This window comes from Phytophthora ramorum (genome assembly GCF_020800215.1).
Source record: "Phytophthora ramorum isolate Pr-102 chromosome Unknown Phyram_PR-102_s0005, whole genome shotgun sequence".
Classification (NCBI taxonomy): Eukaryota; Oomycota; class Peronosporomycetes; order Peronosporales; family Peronosporaceae; genus Phytophthora; species Phytophthora ramorum.
The window spans coordinates 137200-151650 of record NW_027150651.1 but is presented as its reverse complement, the minus strand read 5'-3'; the positions used below and the strand labels follow the sequence as shown (position 1 = coordinate 151650).

At 55.1% G+C, this 14451-nt stretch overlaps 6 protein-coding genes across 6 annotated transcripts; 1 reads left to right on the top strand and 5 right to left on the bottom strand.

The window, feature by feature from the left end:
• Positions 1 to 1176: 1176 nt before the first annotated feature.
• KRP23_5725 (Polycystin-2) lies at positions 1177 to 2739 on the top strand (the record flags this gene model as incomplete). Its single annotated transcript, XM_067890827.1, has 1 exon — positions 1177 to 2739. One exon carries the CDS (start codon positions 1177 to 1179, stop codon positions 2737 to 2739), a length of 1563 nt encoding a protein of 520 aa, XP_067745242.1.
• Positions 2740 to 3330: 591 nt separating this feature from the next.
• On the bottom strand, positions 3331 to 5078 carry KRP23_5724 (Protein flp; the record flags this gene model as incomplete). The annotated part of the gene is made up of 2 exons (XM_067890826.1): positions 3331 to 4467; positions 4545 to 5078. 2 exons carry the CDS (start codon positions 5076 to 5078, stop codon positions 3331 to 3333), a joined length of 1671 nt encoding a protein of 556 aa, XP_067745241.1.
• Positions 5079 to 5329: 251 nt separating this feature from the next.
• On the bottom strand, positions 5330 to 6290 carry KRP23_5723 (uncharacterized protein; the record flags this gene model as incomplete). Its single annotated transcript, XM_067890825.1, has 5 exons — positions 5330 to 5468; positions 5531 to 5559; positions 5631 to 6008; positions 6077 to 6115; positions 6177 to 6290. The coding sequence occupies 5 exons, from the start codon at positions 6288 to 6290 to the stop codon at positions 5330 to 5332; spliced, it is 699 nt and encodes a 232-aa protein (XP_067745240.1).
• A 3705-nt stretch (positions 6291 to 9995) lies between these two features.
• KRP23_5722 (GPN-loop GTPase 3) lies at positions 9996 to 11388 on the bottom strand (the record flags this gene model as incomplete). The annotated part of the gene is made up of 9 exons (XM_067890824.1): positions 9996 to 10025; positions 10098 to 10217; positions 10304 to 10397; positions 10479 to 10618; positions 10685 to 10776; positions 10839 to 10921; positions 10981 to 11062; positions 11130 to 11238; positions 11344 to 11388. The coding sequence occupies 9 exons, from the start codon at positions 11386 to 11388 to the stop codon at positions 9996 to 9998; spliced, it is 795 nt and encodes a 264-aa protein (XP_067745239.1).
• A 322-nt stretch (positions 11389 to 11710) lies between these two features.
• Positions 11711 to 12916, bottom strand: KRP23_5721 (Rabankyrin-5; the record flags this gene model as incomplete). The annotated part of the gene is made up of 1 exon (XM_067890823.1): positions 11711 to 12916. The coding sequence occupies one exon, from the start codon at positions 12914 to 12916 to the stop codon at positions 11711 to 11713; it is 1206 nt and encodes a 401-aa protein (XP_067745238.1).
• A 26-nt stretch (positions 12917 to 12942) lies between these two features.
• On the bottom strand, positions 12943 to 13659 carry KRP23_5720 (uncharacterized protein; the record flags this gene model as incomplete). Its single annotated transcript, XM_067890822.1, has 1 exon — positions 12943 to 13659. The coding sequence occupies one exon, from the start codon at positions 13657 to 13659 to the stop codon at positions 12943 to 12945; it is 717 nt and encodes a 238-aa protein (XP_067745237.1).
• Between the last annotated feature and the right edge of the window lie 792 nt (positions 13660 to 14451).

The following is a 14451-nucleotide window of genomic DNA, read 5'->3' as shown; positions in this document are numbered from 1 at the left end:
GGAAGCCGTTGGGCGGGTAGGCCGCCTGCAGGGATCGCCTGGTGCTGGAGTTGCTCAGGTCCTCGAAAAGGGCGTCGCCGATGATCGGGATTGGGATCGAAATGTCTTCGAAGAGGGCATCGCCGATGATCGGCTTGGGGATTGTAGCCACCACCGTCAAATTGACATCCACTGCAGCACTTGTCGAGAAACCGAGCAGAGTCACAACCAGGACGAGTAGGTGGGCAACGCTTGGCATGGCGGTGATGACGTCGGGTGTTCGAGCGCTGGAGTTGTTGGCCTCGCTCGGGTTGACGGCTAAATGAAGAATGGACAGGCATGAGGTCTCACCGCGGAGGGAGGGGGGATTGACCGTCACATGAACCATTCCATTGATTTGATCTCGATCCAAGACTCAGTGGAAGCTAAGACCACAAAATGCACCGAGCAAAGCTTGGTGAGCGCCATAGGGAACGTCCATGGGAACGACGGGTGTCCGAATACTTTCATCGTCGATCGCGGCTACAGTTCTATGGGATACCTCAACAATGACGATGCAATTCTCACCGAAAAAATCTACAGCGCTTGCCACGGCCAAACGATGGCGGCCTCAACTTTACCGAATCCGTGCATGTACAGCTCCACATTATGATTGCGGCTTGTACACTTGCAATTCGTGGGTTAAGAAAGATCTGTAAGATGCTCTTGAGCATGAACAGTAATACTGTACGTATTATATCATAATACGTGTAAATACCATATATTCTTATTCCTACGAACAGAAAAAAAAACAAGCCGGAGTTGAAGCTTGTAGGAAACGGGGCTTCTGTCCACCAGAAAATCCTGCCGGGCATGTAGTCATTGCCAATGACTCATTGCACTCCCCGTTCCGAGCTCGAACTAATCACGTACGAAATGAAAAAGCAACGAGATCACTGAGACCCTCTGCTATTATTAATACATTCGACGGACACAAACTGTCAGGTGTTTTGGCACATGTGGACTCCACGAGTGGCCGCACATGGCCAGCTTATCGTTCATGCTGCATCCATCATCCAAATGTTGGTACACACACGTGTAGCCACTTCATGCCTACTGTTAGCAGCTTGGTCGGCGGCATAGAGTTTCAATAATGCAGAGTCTGCTGCTCGCATTTCATTCTCCCGGATAACGACGTCGTTCGAGTTGTCCGTGGGCATGGTGCTACCAGCCGATATGCACTTGCTGCTAACACCGGACCCGCACGCGAGCTCTGGGATCGACGGAGAGTATCATGCGGACAACATTGAAGAATGCACCAGTCAAGAGATTCCAATTCAGACCGCTCTTGACAGGCTCTGGCACGATGAGAAGCACGCCGCAGACATGAAGGACATTCTCGTCGCCATGATGTCCTTCGGCATCTTCATCGCCGCCATGTTCCTGCACATCCCGACCACCAACATGTTCTACCAGAGCCACGCGATGTCTCAAGCATCGGGGCGTTCTACCACCGCCAACGAGCTCCCTGTCAAGTTCACGGGCATCGAGACCGTCTCTGACATCTTCGACTGGCTCAACGACACGTTCGTCCCGGAAGTCTTCGTCACGGAGGACTACAATGGCTACACTCTCCCAGAAGACGACTGGGGTCGTGTTGGCTCGCTCAACAAAGTTCTAGGCGCTGTCAGCTTTCAGGTGACCCGCATGGAGGCAGACACGTGTGATACACCCGACTTCCTCGTGAGGCTGTACCCGAGTTGCTACGACGAGAGCAGTACGACAACGGAGGAGCTTCTTATCACTTTCGATACCAACGCAACTAGAGCGCGATCGATTCTCGCCAAGAAGAAAACAAGTGGAGACTGGCTCAACCTGTCGACGCAGGAGTTGCTTATCACGGTCATCACACTCAATGGCGAGTTACCAGGGTACGCAGTCACGAAGGTGAAGCTGGGGTTTAACCGTGGCGGCTACATCGACCCGAGCTTCTCGACAACGTCTACCTTGCTAGACCAATTTCCGAGCACAACCACAATTGTGCTGGACGTTTTGGTCGTTCTGTGGTTCTTCCCTTGGATGCTGGTGTCGGCGCTGCTCTCAATAGCGATGCGGTACAAGAATATGAGCAAAGAGTCATCAAGCCGACACCTAGACGAACTTTTGAGGCACTCGGCGATGGCAATTAAGTTCTGGGCGTTCCCGGATGGCTGGTTCGCTATCGACGCGTTGAGGGGGCCGATCGTTTATGCGTTCTACATGGCTGTAGTCGTCACGCATTCGGCAATGACCAACGCCGCCTTTCGACGCAGGCTTGCAGTCCTACGAGATACTCGTCAAAGCGAGACGGGAGTCAAGGAAACGCTGCTATCGGTCACCAACTCGTTCGAGCACATCGCGGACTTGACAGTGGTGTTGCGTCTTCTTGCGACGGCGGCGGTATTTGTGCTGGGCTTGCGCGTCCTGAACACTTTCCGGGATCATTTTGGACTGAGCATACTCACGCGGACGATAGCGAGTGCTGTACGCTCCTTCAGAACCTTCACGGTGATTTTCGCCGTGATTTTCATTGCGTTTGCGTCGACGGGGACTGTGCTGTTCGGCAACAGCGTTGAGGAGTTCTCGTCATTGCTGAAATCCACCAAGACGTGCGTCAACATGCTGTTCGCAAACTTTGAGATCAGCACGATCGACAAGTTGAACTACTCCGTCGCCTACTATTGGAGCTACATGTCCTTGATGACATTTGCTGCTGAACATCGTGCTGGCCATCGTTGTTGACGCCTACAAAGAAGAGAAAGTCAAGAAGGACAGGACCAAGTGTTGGGTGTTCCGCCGCGTGCTGTCTCACGTCGTTCGCCACTGGCTGGCACCGATGCACCACTTGATGGCCATCTGCCTCTGCCGCGCGCCAAGTCGACGGTATTCCGCCGTGTTTTGGGGCAGAATCCGCTCGCGCGTGCTGCAAGAAGCGCTGACCGACCGACTCGGCGTCATGCCACTGGAGTGGTCGCCGAATACGAAGCTCACCGCGAGACTTCTCCACATGTTATTCCCCGACGCCACAATGAAAGAGTGCGAGGCCACTCTCAACCATCTTGCGGCCAAATCCTTTAACCGAGACTGCTGCCCTATCTCAGAGCACACTATTTGCTGAAGGAATCTGCAGTCAACGAAGCACAGTTCTCTCGGGGGCCTCTCAGGTTTCGTCAGCACAGGACAAGCGCGACACCTCTACTGCTAGTTACACAGGGGATCCGGATCTGAAGAAGGTATCGGCTCGTCTGGACTGCTCGAAAAGAAGCTAGACTTCTTGATTGAGAAATTATCAACGCCCGCTGCATCATAAGGATCGTGTTGATGACCGGTAAGCTACTCTTGGCGAAACACGACACCAATTTCCAGCTCAAACTTTCCATCTCGCTTCGTCGCCTCGATAAGCACGGGGTTAGCCTTGTAGTCCCACACAAAGATGCGCTTGCTGCCTTTGTCCGTGTAGTACCTCAACGGAGCTGAAAGTACGCCATAGTCAACGACCAGATCCCCTCCTTCCTCACGCACTTCAAGCGAGCCAAAGTAGCCTGTGGAGGACTGAGCCACGTACTTCCCCAGCATTTTCGACCTCGCCACGGAACTGAGAGAGCGGTAGGGAGGGTCCTTCCAAAAGCGCAGACCACAGGCAGGAACGCCTTCCATGATCGGTGCCAACTTATCCTTCGTGCGCCAGTCACGATACGAAAAGTCCAACACGTCCTTCGGCACGTCAAGAAACACGCCCATGACGTACGAACGGATGTGATCGAGCGGATACGACAGATGGCCTTCTGGTGTCTGGGTGTTGCTCATAAACATCACACCCAGTTGTGCATCAGGAGCGATACCCGTTCGCGTCACATGCACCGCAGTGTCGCCGCTCTTGTCAACGTAGGCGTGGCCCCACTGACCATGGCCAACATAGTCAAATCCATAGCCCGAGGCGAGCGTGTTGCCGTCGGGGTTAAACTGGTGTCCCTCGATCAAGAACTCGTCCATGAACTCCTTGTTAACGGCGTACTTGCCCGTGATCATGTTGCTCACCGTCGCTGGGTCCTTCAGAATGGTGACCCCGTCCACCTTTCCTTTGTTTAAGATAAGACGGAGTAGCGTGGCCAAGTCATCCGAGCTAGACAGCGTAGATCCCGACGCGATTTTGTGGCCCTGGCCATGGCCAGCGAGCTGAGCTTCGGGGGCGTCGACGAGATCATAAGGTCCAAAGAGGTCGCCACCGCACTCGAAGTGTCCGTAGCTGGTGTCGTTGTCGCCCTGAGCACCAAAAGCTGAGGGAAATGTGCGGGTCATCCCCAGCGGGTCCCAAATACGCTCCTTCAGGAACGCATCCCATGGTTGGCCACTGACCCTTTTGATGACCTGGCCAAGGATGGCAAAATTCGAGTTCGCGTAGTCGTGTCCGCCACGAAGCGTGTGTGCCGGCTCAATGAAAGCCAAGCCAGCCACCAGGTCTTCATCTGTCTGGTAAACTCCGAAGAAGCGGCCGATATCAGGAAGGTCAGTCCGGAGTTCATCGCGCACAAGTCGCCGATCGTGACGAACTGCTCCGCGTACTTGTCGTAAAGCTGGAACGAAGGCAGGTGCTTCTTCACTGGGTCGTCCCAAGACAACGTCCCCTCTTCCACCAGGATAGCGACGCCGAAGCTGATAAAGGTCTTGGACACCGACCCAATCTGGAACAACGTCGTGCTGGAGACTTCACTTTCGGGGTCGTCAGACTTGCGGAGGCCGTACCCTTTGCTCAGCAGCACCTTGTCCTTGTACACGATGGCGCCACTCACACCGACACCTCGCTGCTCTTCAACGGCAAACTCTCGGTCCAGAAACGCGTTGGCCTCGTCGATTTTCTCCTGCAGCGAGCGTCCTGCCTTGGGGAACGCTCCTTCTCGCACATACCGCGCGATCTGCTCTTCCAGCGGCTCTTGTTCGCGCACGACGTCCCTCGCTCGGTACCCTGCACGCCACTCGTCGAAGATGGTCTGGGACAGAGGCGACAGTCGAGCGTCCACGACAGCGTCGAGTAAATTGACGGCCAAGCAAAGGCTTGCAAGCATCCAGCACGCTGCGACCATTGTCACTTGGCTCAATGCGGGGGGGGGGGGGGGGGGGGCTTCGAATGGGATTGACAAGCGTGCTACGCGACGGATGGTACACTCATCAATCTGATCCGAGCTGTCATTTCTGAGGTATCTTCGCTATCATGCAGTACATGTACTGCGGACTACGCTAGAGCTTCTTGCAGAACTTGTTTTGCCTGGCGGAGGGACTTGCTGGTCGATGAGCTCGCCCATACGCTTGATGGTGGCTTCGTGGAACTAGAAAACTAATGTGAGTGGGGTTGAACGAAGTGGTAAGGTGACGAACGCACCTCCGCGAACGTGACGAAGTGGGCGCCTTCGTCCAGCAGCTTGCCAAAGTGGATCTCCATCTCGCGTTCCATGGCCTCGCCGTACTTGAGGTATCTGAGAGTCAAGAGTGAGTGCTGTGCTCTGCTGGCAAGTGCTTCGATGGCACGGCCACTTACAAGATGCTCATGGCGTCGTCCAAGGAAATCTGGGCGTAAAGACGATGAAACATGGTAAATGCCGCTCAGCGCACAATGTTGGGAGCAGGCATGAACGTACCCTGCCACAGTTTTCCTTGTCAAACATGAGGAAACACGTGAGAAAGAAGATCTCGGACGGCTCGAGTCCCGAACGATCGTTGCGCGACCTGACGTAGCTGTTCACGAACTCCTCGAAGCCGATGGCGCCGTCCAAATCGTCGTTCACCTGCCAGATCACCTCTTCTAGACGGCTCTTTTCCTGCGTGGCGAAGGAGTAACCGAGCTGTTCGTAGATGGTCATCAGCGCTTTCGTGTCGATCTGGTACTTCGAGCTCACGAGTTCACGACCCAAGTTCACTTCATCCTGCAGCGTGGCCAGGTACTTGGCCTTCTCCTTCATGTAGCGGTCGCGCTTCGTCTCGTGCTCCGACAGCGTGTGCCTTCGCGCACCTTGTCGCTATCAGTACCAAACAGCGCGGTGCAGTTAGCTCCGCCACCAGTATTGCGATCAGCTCCACCTCCTACCTCTGGGGACTTGACATCGTGTGCTCTATCCGATAGTTTCTGCGTGAGTCACTCCATAGTCAGTGTCTGTTTACTCTATGAACTCCGTGCCGATCCCCACCTCGAGCTTTTGCTCCAGACGCCGGAGAGGGGTCTCGAACGCCAGCAGCCGAAACACTCGACGCAGCTGGACTTGCTCTTCCACGCTCGTGTCAGCGCCACCGCTGGAATTCATTGGGCAGGCTCCCGGTCTTCCAAGTGGTAATGAAGTACTAGCAAGTGGTAAAATTAGAGGTGGCATGTGACGAGGAATAGTAATGTGACCGAAGATCAAAGCAGATAAGGTATTTCACTTATAGTTAATAGACCTCCGACTCAACGTCACGCTTACGAGCAGCTCTCCGTGCTGCCATAGCCAAAGTCCTGCGTCCAGTAGTGCTTGTACGTCGAGCTCGAGCTGTAAGCGTAGCCGAATCCGCAGTGCACGTATTTCGTTGATAGTATGTTCGCTCGATGTCCGCTGGAGGCCATCCACGCCGCCATCACCAGGTCTACGGTCACCTGGCCACCGGCGACGTTCTCGGCGCAGGCACTCCACTTGTAGCCCGCCGCCGTGATCCGCTGGGACATGGTCGTGCCGTCATAAGACGTGTGAGCCATGTAGTTCTTTGCCGCCATTTCGGTTGAATGACCCTGAGCTGCCGTCTGCAACTTCTTGTTCATGCACAGCGTGGAGAGTCCGTTGGCGGTGCGTTCCTTGTTGACGGCGTTGAGCAAGAGCGTCTGGAACCCCGTTGACGAGTAGGTCTGCAGCTCGCGCGTAGCGGTGGCATTGCTATCGACCTCGTCGGCGACAGCAATGAAGACCTCTTCAGTGACAGCAGCTCTGAGGATTGTCTTCGGAAGTGCATCAACCAACGTCGAGCATCCGAGCAGCGTCAGAACCAGAAGAACCGCCCAGCGGAGAGTAAAAAGTGGCATTGGCGAGTACGGACGTCCCTAGAGATTGCTTGGCCACGACGCAGTAAATTGCAGAATGGAAGTAGCAGAGCTCGAGCAGGATCGAGGCAGAGCTCAAGTTGACGAGACAGATTGGCCGGGCATTGCCTGACGTATGACTCCTTCCCACTCGCTTGACAGCACGCCCCAGAGAGCACGGTGCTCTGAGCATCTTGACGAGAGCGCATCCGAGTGTTAGAATCGTCAATTGTGCTTTTCAGCTGAAGTGTATGCGCTATCTGGGTCATGCAGACGCTCCGAAAGATCGCCGCCACCGCCAGAAAGGAGACTAGCAGATGCTGTCCAGAGCTTTTACCTCGGCGCAGTGAGGTACATCGTATGGCAATCGTACCGGTAGTCAGGGATGAAAAGCTGCTTTATTTTGTTGATAATACACCCTTCACGCAATAGGCAGGGATGGAAAATCTGCTTTTTATTGGAATACCGGTATACCCTTCAAGCAATTTAGTCGTGCTTCGCAAAAAGTCGTGCTTCTATACTGTTTTCGTGACGCCTGACGAAACAATTTTTTTTCCGGCAAGCGCGAAATAACAAAGACAACGGATTTGGACCTATCTCGGCGAGCTGAAGCCAATTATAGTCTTTGGCTCCGAAAAGACACATATTGAGGTCACAACAGCTAGCTAAAAGGTCAGACTTCTTCACAAAAAATTGTAAACAATAATTAGTCAAGGGCCGACTAAATAGCGTGAAGGGCGTAAAGGTTTTTGAGGCAACCCACCCACAGCAACCGAAAGCGCTCGATTTTAGCTGCAGTATTACATGTAGCTGGCGCTGCGCTTGCTCTTGGTCGGAACGAGTTCGCAGCGGACTCTTAACAGAATACCCCTGTTGAGATTACGCGTTCTTGGAACGCAGTTAGACGAGCTTCGGCCCATTCAACTAACATTAGCTCTGTCATCGTCGAGTTCTCGTGTCACTATACTCCCCAAACTACCGACACGCATCAATTTCTAAAGCATAGACGACTGACGACAAGGTCGAGGTCATAGATGTTGTAAAGTTAAGTGAGAACAATGCACCTTACAATGTGAAACGACACGAATGTGCTGACACAGCTGACCAATGTTCCATATCGCATACGCCACTTTATCCCTGTTTGGTGCACTCTCAATTTTTTCACCAACTCGTCGGGCCCACGGCATCCTTGATTGGGAGCTGCGAAATTGTCCCACAGCACACGAGCTCCAATTCACTGCTAGACGCTGACACACTCTCTTGGTTAGTCGAGTACCCGCTATACTGCGTCCTGTACAGTGCCCCGGTGTTCTTTTGCGTGAGACCTTTCGTCTTCTCCACGATTGTGTCCGTGATGGACACGGCTGAAAAACGAGTCCGGGATCCGAAGGTGGTTCTTAGCCGTTTTCTTTGTCCAGGAGAAGAGAACGCTGGAGAACACCCGTACCTTTCGTAGGGAGGGGCATGCTGGGGCTTCTCTGAAATTATTAGTAGAGAAGTCAATATTGTGATCGGCGATTGCATCGGGCAATGGCATTTTTAAATGCTGCACACTGACCACGAGGCCTTAGCAAACTAGAGCGTGAAGACCGCCTCTAGTAGAAGCATGAGCTCGTGTGGCTCTTCCGCTGTCATCTTTGTCACTAGTATTACCCAAGATGAAGCTGTTTGTCGATTCAATAGACCTGAAAAGGGCTTTGGGTCGATGAAGCGAGCTGTTCTGTGGCAAAGAATGCAATTTATTATCTATGTTCATTCCATTGTGGGGACAGCTTTTCAAACGCATATTGTACACGCTGCGAGCTTTGTCGGTTTAGCCACACACCTCACGCGTGCCAGATGCAAAGACCTGGGTCCAGTAGCGCTTGTACTTGCTGCTCGAGCTGTACGCGTAGCCGCAGCCAAAGTGCGTGTATTGTTTGTTCAGTAAATTCGCTCTGTGAGGGCTGGACTTCATCCAGGACGACATCACACTGCTCACGGATGACTGGCCGGCCGCGACGTTCTCAGCTGAGGCAGTCCAGTGGAACCCCGCGGCCGAGATTCGACTTGTAATGGTAGAACCATCGGAGCCGCCGTGGCTTAAGAAATTTCGCTTCGCCATGTCGTTCGAGTGGATTTCAGCGGCCGACTGCAGCTTCCTGTTCTTGCAGAGCTTTGATATACCACGGGCGACGCGCTCCTTGTTCACGGCGTCGAGCAGGGCTGTGTGGTAGTCGGTCGCGGCCTCTTCCAAATAACGAGAAGGAGAACTACTGTTCACGGTTGCGTTGCCCTCAGAAACTTCGGCAACAGCATCGATGTTGGCCGACACACTCGCTGCACTCAGGGTCGTGGTGATGGTCGCCAGCAAAAAGATGGCTCGCAGGAACGACATCGTGCGTCTGGCAGTAGGAACTTGGAGCGGGGAGGTCGGTGTCGAACAAGCAAAAATGCGGAGTGGGGTGGGGTGCTGCTTGGACAAGGAACCAATTGGTTGCAGCCACCGAGCACTGGTGGTGCAACCTGCCATGGAGCTGTCGCCTCGAGTTTAACCTGAAACGGATCCGTGGTGAGTAGTTGCTGGCATTGCAGCCTGTCGCCTACGTCAGGTCGGAATGGACTGTCGGGTAACGGATTGAAGGCTCTCGTGTCTCTACGAGTTGGCGACAAACCGCTGCAACTTCAACTCTTGGCAGATCTGGCTGAGATTCTAGACTGCTTGGTGTAGGAAGGGCTCATTTGCTTGTCACGTTGGAAGAACTCTTCACCTTCCAAAAGAATGGTATCCGAGTTGTCAATCCGCGAGCAAGGAAGCTGTTTTCAAGACAATTAATGCAAGATCTGCGCGATAATATGTGCAGACACGACAGGCATGCGATGCAGGGGCAGCCTCGTTGTTGCAAGCGAAACCACAACAAGAAAGTAATGCAAATATGGCCGGAATTGCACTGAAAGCCTTAGACCCGAAAAATGCCTACATTTACTCGTCAGCATCCTGACTTTTCGGCTCCTGCAAAGCAACACAAACTATGAGAATGCAGAAATAACACCGGGGACGGGGAGTCTCAATGCAAAGCTGTACCTGAGGCTCCAAATCCTCGCCGTAGTTAATGGCATGATCCACGTGCATGAGCACAGTCTCGATACTCTCCTCGCGGTTGATGTTCATTGGGACAAAGGCCACCATGCTGAAGTCGTTGATCTGAACCCCACGCATATAGAAGAACGCACACGATTGAGTCGCCTGTCACAAGATGCATAGGCATACAGCTTGCCTTGCTCACGTACCACATTGCAGATAGCAGCGCTCAACGGACGCCACTTCGGATCAGTCGAGTTCGAGAGGTTCTCAAGAAGGTACCCCTCTGACGGGTCCAAATACCTACAACCAGAATGCGCCGTCAGAACCTAAAAGCCGCGCTTGACTATCCATTCAGGTCTGCGGCAGGCTCGTAGAACGTACTTCGACATCTCCTTCTCGTCTACGAGATCGCATTTGGTGAGCACGTTGATGTGCGGCAGCTCAAGCTGGACCATTGCTGAGAGCGAGCAGAGCACACCGGAGATGAACTTGGTCGGGTCGACAATAAATAGAGAGTCGATCTGTGCAGCCAACAAGATTTAGCACACGACGGAGGAATCGCTACCATGTGTGAACGAAGAACTCACCAAGTAAACGCAGCAAATGTTGAAACCCCAGTCTTTCAGCGAGTCGCAGAGCTGCTTCATCACAGGAAGGTGCGAGTACAGCTCGATTTGGCCTGCACCAGCAAAAGTTATCAGCATTAGCAGCAGCAATTCATTAATCCACCATGCAACGAACCTGGGCAGTCGAAGATGAAGTAGTCGTCATCACTGTACTCGCCCAGCAAGTCCTGCAGCCAGTCAAGGTTCTGCACCAGATACCTGTCCAAAGCCAGTGAGCGCGGGCTAACCTCCACCAATATATAACACCAACCACTCACTCCATGCAGTAAATGAGTCCACCGTTGGGGCCGTAGCCCAGCTCCTCCATCACGTCCTCCACACTGATGAGATCGCGAATGTCTGCCGCAGACAGAAGTACTGTTCATCCTGTTTCTACTGCTCTGGTTTAATTGGGAAAGGCACGTACCGAATGCCACGGGGTAGTCGAAGTTGTCCGCAGCCGGGTCCAGGTTCACCACATACGTCATGCGCCCAGACGCAGCGCAGAACTCGTGCATGTTGTTGCAGTACGTGGACTGCTCACACCAATTGATTAAACCGGCACCGTGGGTCATATTCTGCTCAAATTTGTGCTGCAGCAGTGCATAAGCATGAAGAAGCATGTCGGACTATCGACGCACCTTGCCGGTGCCCGCAGGGCCCATAACCATTTGACAACAGCGCATGATGAACAAGCTCCAATTACTCCGTCGCTTTGGTAATGATGGCCAGCCAGGCAGCGTTTAGTACCGTGGATGAACTTATTAAGTACGAGTCTGCTGTCTACAGCCACTAACTGCTTCGGACACATGTACACAGTTAGACACAATCAGAATGGGCAACATCGCCCTTTCGAAACAGACGCACATGACGATTTACTGATACATTTTGCACGGTATCCCTCCCTCTGAGATGTTTGCTCTGCTCGACAGCCCACGTTGTCTAATCTCTCCACTACCAGCGGTGGAAGCTCATCACGCGACTTCAAGCAGATCCTGGTTGCTGCTGCTACGCTGCGAGGGACCCGCGTCGCGACGACCCGAGGAGGTTGTCGTTGCTGTCCTTGCGGTCGATCTCGTCCCAGGCGCAGCCCACGACTCTGTCCATGAAGGCCTCCGACCACTTGCGGTTGCTGCCGGGCGAGTTCTCCTTCGCCTCCTTCGCGCGCTCGTCGAACACGCTGCTGCACGTCTTGCACACGCGCTTGAGGTTCGAGCGCTCGTCCGACGGGTTGCGGTCGATATGGCCTGCGAAGGTGCTCGGGAACGCCTCGCTCTCGACGGACACGTGCGAGCAACGACCGCAAACGAGGCGGCCGCAGTGGCGGCAGTGGTGGCGGCGCACACCGACACCCAGACGACTGAAGTTGCGAAGGCACACCATGCAGCTCTTGCGCTCCGTGTTGGGGACCCACACTGGCGGGAACGAGATCTTGCCGCAGAGCTGGCGCAGCACCTTGCGGTCGACCTTGTCGAACACCATGCGGCCCTGGCCATCCTTTGCATTCAAGCGAGCGCCGTGGCGCACCAGACGGAATGCTATCTCATAGAACTTGAGATCCACTGCCTTGTGCAGGATCGTGCTATTGCCCAGCGCACCGTTCGGGTCCGTCTTGTGCTGCAGCAGCATCTCTGTGATCAACGGGTCATCCTGCTTGGCCGTGATGATGTGCACCGCTAGCGGCGTCTGGTTGCGGTTGTTCACGCGCGTGGCGTCGGCGCCGTGCTCCAGCAAGTACTTGGTGATACGGCGCGACTTGGCCGCCGCCAAGTGCAGTGGGGTGTTTTGTCGGTTGTCGACGGCGTCAATCAGCAGACCTCGCGTCTTTTTACCGCACAACAACTGCACAGCGTGCAGCTGGCCGAAGCGAACAGCAATGTGCATCGCCGACTGGCCGTGAACCGGGTCGCGCTCCGCGAAGTCGGTGTTCCGGTCCTGCAGACATGTGCGCAGCAGCTGGAGGTTGCCCAACTTTACGGCGCGGAGATAGTCCGAGAGACCCTCTTCCGTCACGCGCGGACCGAAATGCATGACCGAGCCGCGCATAAGATCCGTGCTGCGGCTGCTAGCCATAAGGTCCACGCTGCGGCTGCTGTCAAACACGTTGCTGCTTCGACTGCTGCCGAACTGGTCGTTGCTACGCCCGCTCTCTAGGCCCATGTTGCTGCTGCGACTGCTAGCGTACAGATCAGTGCTGCGGCCGCTCTCGAGCATCTCGGGCGCCAAGCTGTCACGCGACATCATGGCCGTGGATAGGTCTGCGGCTTGAGATCGCTGGGACGGTAGCGCATCATGCTGTCACGGTAGCCGTTGTTGCTTCCGCCTACAGCGGACGAGCGAGCAGTGTCTGCAGGCGAGTCCGACCCTTTCTTCTCAATGGACAGTCGGTCGATCTCCGAGTTGCCGCGCGAGTTTCGCGGCACGCCGAGATTCACGACCTTATTAGCATCTGTAGGGTTTGCCGGGGCTTGGTTCATTGGCATGCTCTTGCACTTGCGCAGCTTGAGGTCCGTGGTGAGTTTGTCGTCCACGTTGTGGTTCAAGCTGCGGCGTCCGTCACTGGGCGAACCGTTTTTGCGGCGCGCAGGCTCCGTGCGCGGCGGGGACTTGGGCAGCGTAGGAGGAAAGTAGTCGTCGTCGTCCTCTTCGTCGTCGTCCTGCTTGTGCTTCTCCTGCTCGTCCTCTTCGCCGGCGCTGGGATCCGACACGGGGCTGGAGGCCTGCGTGTCCGTCACAGAGAGCGTGGACGCCTTCTTGAGCAGACTGGGCGGGAACGCAGGCTGCAGACTGCCGCGCGGGGCGTTCATCCACGCCGGGTCGTCCGACACGTCGTCGTCGTCGCTGTCTCCGTAGTAGGACGACGACTGCGACTGCGACTGCTGGTTGGACACGCGCACCGAGAGGCTGGTGCGCACGGGCGGCGCGTTGCGGTTCATGAGCCCTTCGTGGTAGGGCATGTAGGCCAGATCCAGCTCGGCTGCTGCTGCGCGAGTCCAGCATCGGAGATATACTACACCAGTGCTGGCGCTGTGCGTCTGACCGGAGAATTCCGCAAGTGAACAATTTTGACCCGGAAGCGATAGGTGACTGTTGTTCGGTTGCTTCAAGCAGTGGGCAGAAACAGGCGTCGCGCCTGTTTCTGTCGCCGATCCCACAGTGCGAGTACTGTAACGGTTTTGCTTGTGACTGGTCTAAAACGTCGATGGCAAAACGTCCCTGGTGGAGCCCAGGACGAGCTGCTGGTGTTTCCACTCTGCTGCTCAGCTCTGTTCGTGTGCGGTTGGCGATGGTTTCCTCTGCCCCACACGCTACCAGGCTGCGGGGTTGCGGTTGGTGCAACGCGCAATTTTTCGCGTGCTTTTGAGCCAACGTGCAGCCGCGGAGGCGGACAGGAAGCTACCAGCTGGCCGCAGTCCATCCACTGCCTCTCCAGCAGTTGCAGTTCGCCGCGTCGAGTAATGCGCGACCCCCGCTCATGACCGGAAAGCCATCGCGGGCACGCACGAGTTGCTCGCGCAAGGGACCGGCCGACGGCGCCGTATCCGGAGGCTGCTTGTGGCTCTTGGCGTTGTCTGTGTTCCTCGCCGACAGGCTGGATCACTCGGGCCGATCTGCGCGGCACCGCCGCGGACGATATGAGCGCGATGTCGGACATGTATTAGCACGCTACGCGGCCCATGGCTGCTTGGCTGCTTTGGGGCCGCTGCTTTGCTGCAGCAAAGCTTGAGGGCGATTGCTGTCCCTTTCTG